This window comes from Sylvia atricapilla, chromosome 6, assembly GCF_009819655.1.
Source record: "Sylvia atricapilla isolate bSylAtr1 chromosome 6, bSylAtr1.pri, whole genome shotgun sequence".
Classification (NCBI taxonomy): domain Eukaryota; kingdom Metazoa; phylum Chordata; class Aves; order Passeriformes; family Sylviidae; genus Sylvia; species Sylvia atricapilla.
Window position 1 is genome coordinate 1,102,162 of NC_089145.1, and position 16,662 is coordinate 1,118,823.

General features: G+C 40.4%; 1 protein-coding gene across 6 annotated transcripts in view; it reads left to right on the forward strand.

The window, feature by feature from the left end:
• Positions 1 to 466: 466 nt before the first annotated feature.
• LOC136362149 (golgin subfamily B member 1-like) overlaps positions 467 to 16,662 on the forward strand; it is a 34,931-nt gene continuing 18,735 nt past the window's right edge. For 3 of the 6 annotated variants that reach the window (XM_066320441.1, XM_066320445.1, XM_066320447.1), the window contains exons 1-19: positions 467 to 519; positions 2,882 to 2,939; positions 3,600 to 3,743; positions 4,556 to 4,702; positions 5,795 to 5,917; positions 6,494 to 6,661; positions 6,899 to 7,084; positions 7,385 to 7,507; positions 7,651 to 7,764; positions 7,867 to 8,188; positions 8,521 to 8,630; positions 8,952 to 9,069; positions 9,162 to 9,253; positions 9,733 to 9,883; positions 13,328 to 13,437; positions 14,235 to 14,358; positions 15,197 to 15,327; positions 16,123 to 16,173; positions 16,486 to 16,595. In XM_066320441.1, coding sequence (XP_066176538.1) covers positions 2,895 to 2,939; positions 3,600 to 3,743; positions 4,556 to 4,702; positions 5,795 to 5,917; positions 6,494 to 6,661; positions 6,899 to 7,084; positions 7,385 to 7,507; positions 7,651 to 7,764; positions 7,867 to 8,188; positions 8,521 to 8,630; positions 8,952 to 9,069; positions 9,162 to 9,253; positions 9,733 to 9,883; positions 13,328 to 13,437; positions 14,235 to 14,358; positions 15,197 to 15,327; positions 16,123 to 16,173; positions 16,486 to 16,595 — 2,369 coding nt within the window. In that variant the 5' untranslated portion in view covers positions 467 to 519; positions 2,882 to 2,894. The remainder of the gene's footprint in view (positions 520 to 2,881; positions 2,940 to 3,599; positions 3,744 to 4,555; positions 4,703 to 5,794; positions 5,918 to 6,493; positions 6,662 to 6,898; positions 7,085 to 7,384; positions 7,508 to 7,650; positions 7,765 to 7,866; positions 8,189 to 8,520; positions 8,631 to 8,951; positions 9,070 to 9,161; positions 9,254 to 9,732; positions 9,884 to 13,327; positions 13,438 to 14,234; positions 14,359 to 15,196; positions 15,328 to 16,122; positions 16,174 to 16,485; positions 16,596 to 16,662) is intronic. The other 3 variants (XM_066320444.1, XM_066320446.1, XM_066320443.1) reach the window with 2 other exon arrangements.

Sequence of the window (16,662 nt, forward strand, 5' to 3'; positions counted from 1 at the left end):
GGGGAGTCTACCTCAGCAATATCTAGTTTAACTAAAGTCAAATTCTTCAAAATCAGTATCTCAGTAACACAAAGTAAAGGGCAGTCTAACCTGGAACGAAGGCCTTTGCCTCAGGGTAACACCTTTAGAATGAGGGAAGGCGGCTTTAGAGCAGCTGTCAGAAAGCAATTCTCCCCCGTGAGGGTGGTGGTGAGCAGTTAATAAACACAATGTAATTCGCAGGGGGATGCGCGTCTGGCTTGTAGCTCCGCGCTTCCTCACAGAAAAACGGGAAAAAAGTTCGGGAAAAGCAGAGGAGATCCGCAGGCCTCCGGGGCAGGGTCCTCCGCGCCGGCAGGGGGCGCCGCGGCGGCGGGCGGTCCTCCGCGCCGGCAGGGGGCGCCGCGGCGGTGGGCGGGGCCGTGGGGCTGTGGGGCCGCAGAGGCGGCGCCGGGGCTGAGGCGGGGCTGAGGCGGCTCCGGGGGCTGAGGCGGCTCCGGGGGCTCCGGGGGGCTCGGCCGCCCCTCCGCCGCCCCGCAGGTGAGTGCGGGCAGCGCGGCCGAACCCCTGCCCTCCGCCCGCAGCCCCACCCGGGCCTGCGCCGCTGCGAGCCCGCCCCGCCGAGCCCCTGAGGGGAAAGGGGCCGGGTGCCATTGCCGGGCGCGATGCCGGGCGGCGCCGGTGGGCGGTGTGGGCAGGAAGGGTGGGAGTGCCCCGCTGGAGTTCTCTGCGCCCCACATACACCTGCTCTGTGGGCTGTTTCTGCGCTGGGGCGCCCTCACAGAACGGCTTCCCTTGTGTTATATACAGATCTATGTGTAATATATGTATTATGGAAGGTAAGTCACAATTCGTATTAATATTTCGATCTCAGCGTAACGAAGAGATCGTGTAACAGGTGCACGTATTAGCCATATGGACGTGTCTGTATGTTTTTACAGGGTGTGTGTGGTTTAGTTAACGCTGCTTCAGTTTGTGCGCTGTGTGTTCCTGCAGATTTTGGCCGAGGTTTTGTCCAGGAGCTGTTAGTTCGTATATGGCAAAGATCTTTTGAAAGCAAATTAATTGGTTCAGCAGAAGAGCCAGCATCTTGGTGGGTAAAAGCAAAAGCGTGCAGGTAGTAGGACAAAGCAATTAAATAAAAACGATTTTCTTTCAGCGGGTGTGTTACCAACACCAGATTGTTTTGGGGAAGGGGTTTAGAATAATATTAGGCTTGGCTGGGCTGTTTCACAATTTGTTTTTCTGCCGTAGGCCGTGTCAGAGAGGAGGGAGGGGACTGCCATCCCCTTCCTCGGTGTGAGAGCTGGAACGAGCTGCTGCCCAAAGCTGTCGTGGTCTCTGACTCAGGGACTGAGGAGGCTGGGAAAGGCCCAGATGAATAATACATTATCAGGTTTTTTTAGCTGGATTTGGCCGTGCCTGGTAGGGGATGAGTTAGGAAGGCAAAGCTGCCACTGGGGCTTTTGGTTTTGGTAACATCGTGTTGTGATCAGAGCTGAAACCTCAGGTGTACTTCAAAGCATTAAGAGAAAGCTGTTTTATAAAATTAAGCCGCGTCTGTTGTGTCTCATGAAAGTTGTGGAAGATAAAGGGTTGAGGGATTGAAGCTGTAGCTAAAGATTGTGGCTTTAACTTGCTGTCTGTGCCCCAAAACAAAACAAAAAAAACCCCAAAACAAACAAACAAAAAAACCCAAAAAAACCCCCCATCCTTGGTTGATTTCATGGCAGGTAGGAAAAGACTGATCAGTTTTGTTTCCCAGCTTGATTTGGAAAACTTGTCAGTGTTCAGCGTCACTGGTGTAAATAAAAAACCAGCAGGATGGAGCAGATGAGGTATTCAGGTAGGAATGCTGGCGGGTGAGACCAGCAGAATGATTCTGTCAGTCAGAGCTGGAAATGAGCTGAAATATGTACAAGTGCAGCGCTGTGTTCTGTCTCGTGAGTTGTGGTGGCCTCTTTGTACCTGGGTGACCCTTTTGTGTGTCTGGAAGGGAGCTTTTCACTGGGAACAGGTTATGAGAGGAGGGTTTTACTTACAGGCTCTGCAATCCCACACCCATGGCTCCTTTGCTGATTTCCATGTTAGTAAAGATCTTTGGGAGGATCCAGTCTGGTCTTGTCAGTGATGTGGGCTGTAGGTTGCAGCCTGTGGTTCCTGGGTTGAGCTTTGAAGTGATGAACTGCTGTAAAAGCAGCCTCTGCTGCCAGGCTGCATTCTTTCCAAGATAAGCTGTGTGCTAATGCTTTGCTGTAAACTGCTTTCCAAATAAAGGCCTGCTCTGTGGATGTGTAGTTCACAAGTCTGTAGTACAGAAGGGGAAGGACATGTGGTTTTCCTCTGGGTGTTGCTAGTTGAGAGTGGCAATTACTGAGCAGGTGCAGTGCTGGTTGTACTTTTCAGATGAGCAGCAGTCACAGCAATTCGAGCAGTTTGATGTTATTTAATGATTTTGGCCTTAATGTGTGATTTTTTTTTTAGAAACCTTGTGTTGGTGTAATCCCAGTTTTCCTGCCGTGACAGGCGGTGTGTAAGGTCAGGTTAAATATTAGCAAACTGTATGTGGTTTGTATCTTCTATTTATATGTGGAGAGGCAGCTGTGCTGAATAATACTCCATGGCATTTACTCTTTATAGGCTTCTCTGGATTATTTTTGGAAGTATTGGCATTTTGGAAGCGCTGGCAGTTTTTAGAAAAGGCACGTTATGCGTATTTTGTACGTAATGAGAAGTGTTATTTCTCAACAACTGGTGGTGTATTGGAGATCAGACATGCTGTCAGAACTGGAAAAAAATCACTCTCAAGCATCTTACGATGAGATACATAGGAGTATGAATTAATTACAGTATTTGAGTCCCTGATACTTACTGTGGTATTATTTCATTTATGTTTCCTTAGCCATCGTGGAATTATGTGGAAATGGGGTAGTGGAGATGATTCTCCTTCCCAAACAGCAGTAAGTACTGAATTACTATTAATATCTTTCTAAGACTCTGACACAGAGAATCTTTCGTTTTTCATGCAGTAACCATATGTATTTTCTCTTTTATAAAGCAGTTATTTGACTAGTTTTATCATGACAGTTTTAGGGCTGTAAAAGTCAGATTGTGTCCTTGTTTCTTATCTCCTGGATATTTAATCTCTCCTGCCTGCCACAGCTGCTGTGCTAGTCCTCACTCTGCTTATCCTGCCTTAAGGAAACATCTGTAGGAGTTACATAAGCTCCATCCCCAGGGCATCTTTGGGTAGAGTAGGTTCAATATCAATATTTTATGGGTATTTATTTTGTTTACCAGCACCGCTGGCTGTCACAACAGAAATCCAGTGGATGAGGAAGTTCAGGTGTTCATACCTAGAAAGCTTGGATGGTTTTGCTGTATCTCGAGCCAGCATTGCTAAAGCAGCTCATGAGGTTTAGAATTCCGTGTGACTTGGTAAAAGCGGCCTGCTCTAAGTCCATACAATCCATGGAAGTTTTGGTATTGCATCTGCTGGCTGTTGTCAGAGGCTGAGACGCCGAGTGCAGGCACTTGAGGAGCAGTGCAGTGTGCCCCATTTGGCTTTTTGAAAGCAGCCTGGATGTCCCTGGGCTGAATATTCCCCTGGCTGTCCCCAGGCTGCAGGCTCCAGGGACGTGGGAAGCGCGGCGGTGACGGATCTGAAGGAGCAGCTGAGGAGCACCGAGCAGCTGCTGGCACAGCTAAAGGAGCTTGTCAGGGAGAAGGATGCTGAGCTCCGGAGCAAAGACCTTCAGTTAAAGGTACTGGGGGTGTGTTCATGTCAGAACCGTTGTTTAAAATCTCCCTTTTTGTCCTTTCTGTCGTGTTTTATAAGCTCCCGGTCTGTGACAGCAGCTCTAGGATGGTCACAAGGAGCTCTTCTGGGGTCTGCACATCGCTGCTTGTTCCCAGCATGTGTTACCTTTTCCAGTGTTGAAAATATTAGACATTAGTATAGGTCTAATATACTAATAAATATTAAAAAAAGCCTAAATAATGCACTAAAAATAATAAATAAAATACTAAAAAATACCCTGAAGGCTTTTTTGAGGCTTGTTACTCTCTTTTAAAAAATCATAAGGTTGATCTCTTCCTATGAGAGATTTCTTTCTGCCCTTTTTTATCTGGGGGTGTCAACAGCCGAATGTTAAAATACTCTATGTTTCAAAACCCACTCTATATCGAGTTCTCTTTAAACAAAATGAAATAAGCTTTTTTCGCTATCATGAAGGTGTGTGTCTTTTTATATTTTTTATGAAAAAAATAATTCATTCCTCTTGTTAAAAAAATCAAGCCTAGAATTTGTATCGCTATGAAAAAAAGAGGGAAATTTATATCTTAAGGTTTTAAATTCTATACAGTAATAATCACCATGCACAGAATGCTTAAATAAAGAAGAGAAAATTTAAATAACGAAGATGAGACATTGTACTGTCTCTTCAGGGAAGATTTTTTTTTTTGTTAATCGCTTCAGATTTCTCCCTCTGTCTATTTTTTTTTTTTTTATGGAGGAATTGAAACAGGCAGTTGTCCGTGTAGCTAATTTAGTCTGTCATTACTTTGATGTTTGTAGAAGGAGAGGGAATCTGCTGATGCCAAAATTTCCAAGCTGAAGCTGCTGAACAAAGCCAAGCTTGTATCATTAAACTCGCTGCAGGAAGAACTTAAGAAGCAGTTACCAGTGGCAGGAGGCTTAGAGGCCAAAGCAGAAGCAAAAAAGGTAAGGTGTTCTCACATTTGAAAGCAGATAAATTTCTGGGGTGCTGTAGGCTGTTTTCCGTGCTGGACTCAAGGGAGAAATTCAAATTTTGAGCTGAGTCAGGTTAGGATCAGGGTAGACTGAATGGATGCTGTCAGTTCATCTGTGTTTCTATTTCATTCTTTTATTTTTTGGTAGGAATGCAGAAAATTGCACATTCCCTTCAAATTGCTTTATTAAAAGTTTCTCACTTCTTCATCCTCTTAGCAGCTCGAAGTTTTGACACATGTGAATCAGGTAGATAAGATTTGGAGAAGAAATGAAAACAAAACCTGTCTAGTTCCTTAGGAAATGTAAAACTGTCCTTTATTAGCCAAGTGTAAATTAGGTGTTGGAAATGGACAGGTGTTTTACTGTTAACAAGAGAGTCTCAGCTCTGTTTGTAGTAACACAGTTGTGGAAGTAGACTTGTATTTCTTTAGAGGAGGACTTCATACAGCTTCTAAAATAACTTTGGTGAAGATTTAGCTTTTCAGGGGGTTTGTATTTTAAAGCTGTGCTGGAAGGGAATGGTAACAATCATTTTGTTGCAGTCCCCAGTTTTCCTCAAAAATGTGCAGTAACTGTTTATTCTTCTGATCTCTTTTTTTTGGCTAACAAAACGTGCTTAGCAATTGCACTTGATTTCTTGTAATGGCAGATAGTTCCTATAAAACAGCAATTACCACTGTGGAAATTGTGGTTAAAAACATGCTTAGGAATGGTTGAATTTACATTTTTTTTCCCCCCAAGAGTCCTGTTCTCCCTCTGATATATATGGGCTACACTTGCTAGATTATTTGAGTTTCAATTTGCCAGAGGAAGTGAATCTCCTTGCTGCACATTTCAGTCCACTTTTTAGCAGTAATTATCATGAATGATTCAAATACAAAGACTTTCACAAGCTTAATACCGATTCTGTGCCAACTTCTACATGGAATATGAAATATGTAAGAGAACTGAAACAGTCTACGAGTAAAGTCTGCTTTTTTCATCAATACTACCAGACTAAGGAAATGTACAGAATCCAGGGAGTTAGCTGTTCATGGAATGCAAACCTCCCTGTTTTTGCAGGCATCAGAAGATGGAGACCAGGAAAATGCTGCAGCAAATCGAGGGAAAATATTAGTGCTGAGAAGGAGAATTGAAGAGCTGGAATCCCAGATCACACAGAAAAATGAAGAGTTGCAGAAAAAGGTAGTGTTTTATATGACATCACTTGTCCCCTTTGTGGTGTAGGTTTATGTTTGAATGTGTTTGTTTAAATATTCTGTGCTACTGAGCAGCCATTCTGGGAGTTTTGTGTTGAGGAATTGTTATGTTACAGCCTCATCAAGGGCATTTTGGGGGTTCTGTCATTGTGTCCACAGTGAACAGGGAATCCTGCATGAATGGAGTAGGATACACAAAAATGAGCTGTGTGGGTCAATGTTGTATTTGATTTTGCATTTTGAACAAAAATACTGGTTTGCTTCAGTTTCCCTTGTTGAAAAAACAGGTCATAACAGGAATAATTGTAGGCAAGGGTTGATTCCATGTTGTGTTTTGTGTCTGTAACTTCCCCTGGGGATAGTGGCAGGAATGGGAATGCTGCAGAGATGGGGGGAGAAGGGTCCAGTAAATAATGCTTACACTTCAAACAGAACCAGTTATACATTTGATTGCCATTTTTGGAGTACTCTAACACAAGTAATAAGGAGATGGTGCCAGCCATTCTTCTGTGCTGGATTTGGGAGCACAGGCCACCAACAGTTGTCCCTTTGCCACCCTCAGGATGCTGAGCTGGAGGCACAGCGCAGCCGTGGGGCTGACATGGATGCCATGCTGGCAGAGAGGGAGAAGAAGCTGGCTGAAAGGGATGCTTACATCAGGGATTTGCAGGTGGCCTGTGGATCTGGTGATGCTGCCAATGAAATATTCCTGCCCAATGAAGAATTGAAGGTATGTTAGCAGCTCAGTTAAAAAATCTCTTAGAGTTTTCAGGGAACCAGTGAATTCTGGTGTGTTATCGAGTCAGTCCCTCTCTGAAACACAGTTAATTCATGTGAATAAAAATTCTTTTACTGGCTACCTTCATTTATATACATATTTACTTACTTACTTGGTCCTTAGCAGGGAAAGGCTTCATGATTGCTGTATCATTTTTCTGCTGTTTGTCTTTTGGTTTGCATTGTAAAGAACCAGCTGGCAGCTAAAGAATCATCACTGCAAAGCATGGAGATTCTGGTGCAGAACCTTACCAAGAAAGTGGGAGACAGTGAAGAAAAATGCAGCTTGCTCCAGGAGCAGATCGAGAGTCTGAAAAATATTCAAAACAAGGAAAGAGAGCATTTCCAAGGGAAAGAAGCTACGTACATAGAGAATGTAAGTTGATTCAGGATTCCAAAAGTTATATCCAGGCCTTGGGAAAATGGTAAGAGAGCTATAAACCACACTGAAAGCAGAATACAGGTGTTTGAGGAGCAGACTGGCATTTGGGCTTAGCTGATAGAAACTTGTTACGAATGAACATAAGTGACTAATTAGCGTATTTAATGTTACTGGAAGCAAAATTGAGTGTTAATTTGGAATCCATTATCTTGCTGTACCTTTAGTTAGACAGTTCAGTGTGGTTTTACTGTAGTTTGTGAACTGGTTTCGTATTTATTTTCTTTGTGGTTTTAGGTACGTTTGTTTCAAAATATTATCCAGGAAAAGGAAAAGGAGCTGGAAGCACAGAGAGAAAAGCATGAGCAGGAGCTTTTTAGATTAGCTGCTAAATCTGATGCAAGTGCTGACCTAGAACAGGTACGTTGCTCTGGAAACTCAGCAACTTGAATTGGGAATCCTGTAATTACTAAACTCTGTGACACAGTTCAAGGGTCTGGTTGGGAGAATAAAAATAAGTCTTTCAGAGACTGCTTGATTATTTAACTTTTTATTTTTGGTAGCTACTAAAGGCTTTGAAACAGAAGCTCCATGAAAAGGAAGAAGTCATGCTGGGAAGGACACAGGTGATTGATGTCTTGCAAAAAGAGCTGGATGCCAAGGACCAGCAGTTGAAAGTAAGAAATGGCATAAGTAGGAATACAGGTAAAATGTTTGACGGTGGTAGGAAGAATACTTTGCATTGAAATTATAATTTTTTTTTATTTTTTTTTTAACAGGAGATTAATGAAAACCTGAAACGTCTTCTGTCTGAAAAAGAAAACCTCCAGTCTAAACTGGATGCTGAGAAACATGTAATGAGAGCCCAATTAAAAGACATGATGGAGAAACATGAGCTTGAAATGACAAAAGTTAAGGCAAAATATGATGCTGAACTGCATGAAATTCAAGAGAAACATGAAACTGAGCTGCAAGAGAAGGACCAGGCCCTGGTTCAGCTTCAGAAACAAGTGGCAGAGTTGAGTGGTGGTGGACAGAGTGAATCCAAAGAAGTCAAAGATCTGGAATCTATAACCAAAGAGAAGATGGAAGATCTGGAAGGTATCCTATTTAAGCAGTTGTCACTGACAATATTAAAGGTTTCTTTGCCCCAGACTTTTCTGTGTTCTGAGCTAGTCTGATACCTACTACAATTAGAACTACACAAAATTTGATGGAATAGTATTGCTACAGTAATTAAAGTGAACAAGTACTATAATAATGAGGATTGGAGGATTACCAAGATAATCACATGAACTATAAATTTCTATACTTAGGTTTTTCTGTAAATGCTGTTGTCTTGTGTAACTTGCAGTTGTCAAAGGAATTACACACAAGTTTGGTATTAATAATCTCTGGACAGTTTTAAATAATTCCTGCTTCTTGTTTCTTAGTCCAAGTGAAATTGAAAACCGAAGAGGCCAGCAAATCTGAAGCCAAGTTTTTGAAAATGAAGGCTTGGTCTAAATCAAGAATTAAACAGCTGGAGGATGAACTGAAAAATGTATGTGTAGCTCTGTGTCTTTCTTCAATGACTGTGCTTGGAGATTTGATTGGGAAAAAGTGAACTGTGGGATGAATGGAATATTAATATAGTTTACTTTATGAATTAAGTATGAAAACGGAATGGGTATAAAGTGTAGATACAAGATGTAGTTTAAATAAAAACCAGTACAAAATGTGTTATCAGGGGTAAATTTGTTAGATATGAACTGCTGTATTGCACTTTAAATATTAGAAAAACAGCCATTCTAGATACTCCTAAAGAATAGGGGAAAAAAAGGACTTTGCTGTTTGAAACCCCCATAATTGTGTTTTCTTTCAGTTTTCCACAAAGAACAGTGATGTATCTGCCTTAAGCAATCGTGTGTCAGAATTAGAAGTTGAAAATAAAGAACTACAGTCCAAACTGCAGTCATTGCATGAAATCAGAACTCAAAACGGTAAAAGAAAATCTTTTGCAGACAATCCAGAGTAAAGAGACAAGAGTAAATTATTTGTGTCCTCATGAGCCAAATTTATTATGTTTTTGTAGAAGAACTGCTGAAAAAGCTGGAGCTCTATGAAGAGCAGCAGAGGAAGCTGCAGGCTGATCTTGACCAAGTTACAAAGAGAGCAGCTTCACAGGTTGACTTGGAGATTGATTTGCATGAGTTATTGATTAATGGTGCTAATTAGACTTTGAAAAGTGTGTCAGCTGGATTTTGGAGCTGAGAATTAATTTATCTGTAGATGGAATTGTCAGTGGCTGTTCAGTTGGAGAACAAGATGGCAGGTTTTGTATTACTCAAAAAGATTGACTTTTACCTACTTTGCACACATGTTAAATTACATTTTTCCAAGCACTTTGCTATTCGTTTAGTTATGTTTAACCTGAGTCATCGAAGTGTGGCTGTTACTTTGCAGACAAAATATTTTTAATGTTTTATGAAGTCGTGGGACTTGTTTTTCACAATAATCTACAATTTCCACAGTTTACACTTAACAATTTCATAGATTTTTGTTTATGTAAAATGGTGAATTATGGTGGTTTGCCAACTTACAGTGTATTTACATTTGCAGAGGGGTGTGGTAAATTTATTTTAACCCAGCATTTCTCTTGTTAGGCCAGTGAATCAGGTAGTGTGGATGAATTGCAGAGTCAACTCTTGGAATGGCAGGAAAATGTCCCGGAGTCAGAGGAGTCCCGAGATCAAGTCCGAGAAGAGAAATCTGCCATGGCCTTGAGAATGGCTCAGATTGAGGAGGAGAGAGAAGGTGAATTGTTTTGTTTCCAGTACAACAATCCTGTTTTTATAGATCGGTGTGTGTCTGTTGTGCTTCAGACCGAATTGATAGCACAGCACTGTGACTCATTTCTGTAGTCATGAAGTGTGTACAGTTTGTGAAATTGCTGAAATTTGCAATTTCTGCTTTTTCCTATTCCCTCCAGTTTGTTTTTCATACATTCATCTTGTTTTACATAATTTTTAGTAGACGTGCTGTTCTGTTTGCCATTTGAGCTGCTGTGTAAGACTGGTTGAAAGGCTTACTGTCTGCATATGTATGATAAATGATAAAAATGACTACAGCCCATATTTTATCAGTGATAAATAGTTCCATTGAAATATTTAAGCTGCCTTCCTGGAAAACTGGTGACAGTGTGGGGGACTGTAGCATTGGTTTGAATTAGAGGAATCAAAGTGGTGCTTATGCAAAATGTACCTGTCATGGAGTTTGTCTTTAGGAAATTTCTCATTAATTCTATTTAGGACATTTAGTGATCTGTTAGTAGGTGCCACTTGTAAAGGCCAACTGAATAATGCTTACTGGCAGTGGCTTGGAGGTGGTTAAAAATACCAAATTACCTACAGAAAATGGCATTTCAAGTAATAATTTGTTTTAGAGCTTGCTGAATTATTAATTAATCAGCTGATGAAAAACTGAAGTACAAAAGTCTGGTTCAGTTTTAGATAGCTTTTACTGCTCTTTCCATGCCATCTGAACTAAATTACAGTTTTTGTCCCCTTGGTTAACCGAGTGGGGAATAATGGCAAATTTTAATGCACAGGACCAATGTCATAATTAATCCAGTTAGTTAATTTGAGCCTTCTCTTTTTTATCTGAAACTAAATTATTTTTCACTTCCATGATCCATTTGAAAGCTCAGTATGTAAGCGCAGAAATGTTTTAAGGATCGCGTCTCTTCTTTTTTGAAGGATTTATGCTTTGGTATTGAAAGGGGATAATACCTCTCCATTAAATCTACCTGTTAGCTCTCTGTGCTGGCCACAGAGCCACATACAATCTTAATAACACTTGTAAACTTTCCTCTACCTCAGTCCAGGTTTAATTTTGCATATTTTTTTTTCCCCTTGGGAATAGCATGACCTTTCTGTTTCTTTTTTTTCCTGCCGTTCCACCTGGTGAGCCCTGAGCGTCCCTTCCCCCTCCACTCCTACCCTCCACTGCGATTTGGGCAGCCAGGGAGAACAGTTTCCCATCAGTTTTGTGCATGCAGGTTCCTGCAGCAATGGCCCCTTGCAGTGTACTGTTGCTGATTTCTCCTGCTCTTGCTTCTTGTGGAGAAAATCGCCGACAGTACCTTGCAAGGTACTGCCATTGATGGTTTGTGGTTTTTAGCAATACGTGTAACAACTGCTGGGTTCTAACTTGAGTTTCTCCTGCCTTGCAATGCCTCTTTCCTCTTTTATATTAATGAAATCATCTTCATTTTTTCACTGTAGTAACAGCTGACTCCATATTTATGTTGTGCCTGGAGACAAATTTCTTGGCTCGCCACAAGTGGTTGTGATTAAGGATCAAATTCGTTCTTAGTACTACCTGAAATTCTGTAGTATTTTAAAAAAATTAATATTCCATTCCATAAATTGCTGAACTTGGCATACATTAATATTAGCTACCAATATTTTAAGCCATATCTAAGTGATATGTAGCATCAGTAGTGGCTCAAGGAAGTACCAACACATCATAGTTTGTTTATATGCAGTGCATATCTGAAAAAAGGTGTTCTGAGAAGTTTTTCAGGTTTTTATGTTAGATAATTGCAAATGAAAAGCTTCCTAAGCTGCTGTGAAACGTTAGAAAATATATTTACTTACTAATTGTTGTTAAAGCAATGCTCAATTTAACTGGAAGTATTTTAACTGTTGTCTGAGGGTGCTAAATCATTGTAAAGCTCCAATTTCTATATTTCTGTTATCCTTGTGACAGTGGTAATTTCATTGCTTTTTCATTATCAGATACTTAGGAGCCTAAATATGTTGGGTTCCTACATTAGTATCAGAGCAGGGGTTAATTTTTTACCTGGAATAGATCTTATTCTTTGAGCCCCTTAACTGGCAGTTCCTGTAAACAGAGGTTTAAGGCCTGTGATCAAAATTCGGTATTTAATTTCACAGCCTTGAAAAAGTATGTATAATGATAAAAAATATTTGTAAAATCTAGAGAATACACAAAGGTGTTTAAAACACTTAAGAATTAGCAGTGCAAGAAGCCAAAATGGAACTGAAATCAGAAGTATAATTCAGTTTATCAATCCCACTTAAAAAGGGTCATAGTTTGTTTTTCTTTACTTTTTTCCCCCACTAATCTTCTCTGGCAAGACATTAAGTGTGTAAATTTTTAAATACTACAGGAAGAATTTAAGTCTAGCAGATGCTACAGAATTGTGAGTTAAGGAAATCTGTGGTGTAAGTAATCCTTGGCCAACTCAGATGAAAGCTGAGTATTCCCTGTAGGGCTGAATCTCCAAATAGTTCCTGATGTTGACCTCACAGATGCATTGACATCACTTCTCTGAGTTTTGTATGCTGTGAGGCCAGCTGTGGATTTCTGTGGCTAAACTGAAAGCCAGATTAATTATCCAATTAATGTAACTTTCAGTGTAAGTATGGAGCCACCTTTACTTTCCCTCCCTTTCCCTGGCTGTGCTGTTGTGTCTGCTTTGCATGGGACGTGTTGTTTCCTAATCTTTACCCTGAATGTGTTCTGTTGTATCACAAAACAGATGGGAATGCACTTCAGATGACAAATCATTTCTAACAATGAACAGGATGCATACCTAAGCTTTCATATTCTCAGTTTATTCGGTGTGTTTATTTACTAGTGATTCTGTATTTGTCCTGAAAAGATTGATGTTACTAATTTATGATAAGATGGTTTGATGCCAGTTTGCAGTGTAACACGTGCTTGTGACTTCCTCAAATGATCTGGCTTTGGAGCTCCTACTAAAATTAAAGTTTATATAAAAATGAACGCCATTGTTGAGATTAAAAAAGCATCAGCTGAAAAAGCTGTGGTTTTCATCATACAAATCAGGTGTATTTGAACCTGGTAAATTGAACTGAGATGTAATTTGGCATTTTAATTGATTGGCTTTCTTTCTTAGTATGGTACAACCTCACCCTTTCCACCCTCCTCTATAAAATTTTCCTTTAGAGCTGATGGAGAAGTGAAGTTCGGTTTGCTTCTTAGTGAGATACTCAGACTTTGTGTTCTACATGGCAATGTTGGAGGGAAATCACACGGTGAATGCAGTGGATTTTAATCTTTAATCTTATTCCTGTCAGTCATTTGTAGGGACTTCACTCTGTCCCTGGTCTCTTTTCATGTAGTAGTGTCTGATATAAATGTAAATGCTTTCCTGTGGCACAAAACTGATTGAGGATGACTGGTTCTTTCCTGGCTGCTCCGATCCAGCCATAGTCTCAGGGCAGCAGGAGCTGGAGGAGGAACTGGCCACAGTTCAAGGAATGGGCAGGCTGCAGCAGGCAAGAAGAAAAGGCAGTCAGACCAGCAGGAAGCTGCAGGTGGGTTCAAAGAGATGTGAGTTTATTTTTACCCGTCTGTTAACAAAAATGTGGGAAATACTGTTACCTATGTGGTGCTTTAGTCTTTAAAGCATTAGGAGCTTAACAACATAGACTGGAACTGAAAACATTGATAAATTTAATGATCATGTACATAGCCAGGAGATGAGAAATTCGAATGGTGTTGCACCTCTTACTCCTTTCCACTGAAAAATCACAAAGTTCTCTCTGGAGTAATTCCCATGCCTGGAGCCACATGCATGCTTCAGATGTTAAGGCCGTTTTTTGGCTTCACTAAAATGTTTACAAATCTCTTTGCTGATGGAGCTTTACTGAACAATTAGTGCCACTTAATTCAGGAGGACTTCTAGGTGGGTGGTGCTGTACCTTGTGTGAAAATTCTGTAAGAATTAGGATGTCATTGTCACATCAACAGACCACTGGAATAATATAATTAGTTAACTGATAATTCAGAGAACTCAACTTTAGAAATCAGGACACTAATTAAGATATCCAAACATTATTATTCATTAGGCTCTCAGATAGCTGAGGGTGTTTTTGAAGGCTTGCAGGTATCTTAAAAATGCTGTGGGAGACTCAGCTTTTTGGAAGTAATAGCTGGAAGCTGGGCAGGCCCCTCTAGGCCACAGCAATCCCACACACCTTGCATTTAAGTGCCTGAATCAGTGCTGAGTTTTGGCATTTTTGATGGAAACTGTGGTTTTAGTAGCAGAATTATCTTGCCCTTGATTGCTTCCTTCTTTCAGTTAAACGTCCTTCTCATGTTTTGTGTGTAGGAAGAATTCCCCTTCGATGGCAAACAATGCTTCCAAGAACTGAATGTCACCTTGGATAGCACTGACTCAGCTGAAGGAGAAAACATGGGAGGTTGGTGGCCAGAGTACCCTTCACCCAATGCAGGTGTGATAGCGACTAGACAGTTGATGAAAGCATGCACACAGCATCTGCATTTTTTGTCTATTTTTGTTTTCAAATTCAGCTAACAGCCCATTTGTGGTGTATTTTAATCTTTGTTGGATTTTTTTTTTTTTTGGCTTGTGTTTTCTTGTTTCCATTTCCAAGCATGTGCGTGCTGGATGAACTGCCTAGTTCTGGCTCACAAGTAGAGCTTCAGTATGGCTGAGCACTGGAATTGGATGAGCTTTGATGCCCATCAAGATCCCATGTGGCAAGATCTTGTGTTTGTTTAAAGCTATGAGTCTTGTTCCTGTGAACATGTTTCTAGTTTATATCACGGTTGTGTTACAAACCAGAATTCCATTCCATTGCTGCTTTATTTAAAAATACAGTTCTCAGTTTTTAATGTTGATGTTTCTATATCAGTGGTAAAGATTGTAAATACATCTTATTGTTAAGATGGAATGGGCTCGCTTGCAAATTGTCAGTCCAGACCAGTTTATTAAGAACTTCTTAAGATATGACCCTGAGAGCACCTGGTGAACTTGTGGTTAATGTAGGATGAGCCACTCTATTGGTTAAGCCACAATAGCGCTGGCTCAATATTAGAATATTTCTGCCAGGGCCTCTTGAGTTTATGAGCTCTGCAACTTTATTTTGGTTTTCCAACAATTAAGGGTCCTTTTGCTATCTAAATTTTGGGGATGTAGTGCCTCAGGCATTTCCACTGGAAATGGGTGAGATTTGGTCTTGCCCAACACTGATGAGAACTTTATGGATAAAGAGCTGCAACCATTTCTAGACTTCTCCTGAAAGAATTTTCCTTCTCTGGCCTGAGTAGGTTTACGGAGTGTGGTTGAAGAGCTGGAATTGGAAAGAAACCAACTGCAGGAACAAATACTTTTTCTGGAAGAGCGTTGTCAGGATTTGGAAGACAGATTTCAGCTTCAAGGTAGAATGGAGGCTCTCCAGGTGAGCTTTGGAGTTGTGTAATCCTGATGATGCAAGGGAATCATTCCCAGTTTATGTTCTTTATATCACAGCCTACAGTAAGCCAAAACCATCAATTTGCAGCTGACAAAAAGTGGCTGAAACCTAATTTACACTCATTAATTATGTTGTCAGAGAATGTTATCCTATGTTATGCTTTGAGGTTGAAGCCTGTTGTTTTTGTTCAGCACGTGGAGAATTATCATTAGGATTAAACTTTATTTGTTCTAGAAATATAGTAAAAAGACAACGTGATTTTTATAATTCTTTTTTGGAGGTCCTTGGTTTGGTTTTGACTGGTTTGAATTTCCCACTTTTTATATGCCTAAAGTTTTTTTTCTGTAAGTGTGTGTTTGTATTTATTTTTTTTATATATATATGTACACATTTTTATAGAAGAAATTGCTCATAGAAAAGTGATTCATAATTTTATATAAGTATATACACGTGCAATCTAAACTCCAGATGTTAGCTAGACACACAGTTGTATTTTAAAACCATTCACTGAAGGCTGCACAAAGAATGGTCTTCTTTCAAAAGGAAGAGTTATTTTTAGTATTGCCTGACTGACAAACTACTGTGATAATTAGTGAACCATATTTTCACTAAGTGACACAACTGCTCTTGTACTCCAACTCTTGGTGCATTACTCATAGTTCTTCATCTGTTAAGTCGCATGTGATAAAAAAGATAAGATAAAAAAGAATGACTGACTTAAGATGAGAAAGAAGCTTACATTAATTACTGAGACTCTTGTAACAAAGCCTTTCAATACAGGTAACGTTTGGTGTAGAGGAAGAAGGAGGGCAGCTATTGAGGGCGGTGCAGGTGTGTTCTGCCTTCTCCAAAATGCCACCTTCTGTTCATGAATGGTGACAAGTTTGCCACGTTTGTCCTACTTGCTCTTAATTCTGGATGTGTTTTGCTTTTGGTTGTTGGTTGCTGTTGTATGATTTTTTTTTTTTTTTTTTTTGTGGTTTTATTTTTGAATTGGTGCAGTGGATCTGACTAGAGTAGGAGATTTGTACTGTGTTTGAAACCCCCAAAAAGCTGTGTGAACAAAGCTTGCTTCCTTTTTTTCTCCAGTTCTCTCATGCTTCTCTGGGTGTGATAATGTTCTTCATTGTTGCTTTGTTGCAGAATGAGAATGAGCGTTTGCAAACTCAACTCACCCAATTGCGCAGCCAACAAATGCGAGATGTGGAAAAGCATCAAATTCTGATCTCTGGCTTGAATGAGCAGCTTAAAGGGTAAAACGAAGGTTCTTTACAGATCCACACACCATTGACTTTCTCTGCTTTAAACTTCCATCTTCTA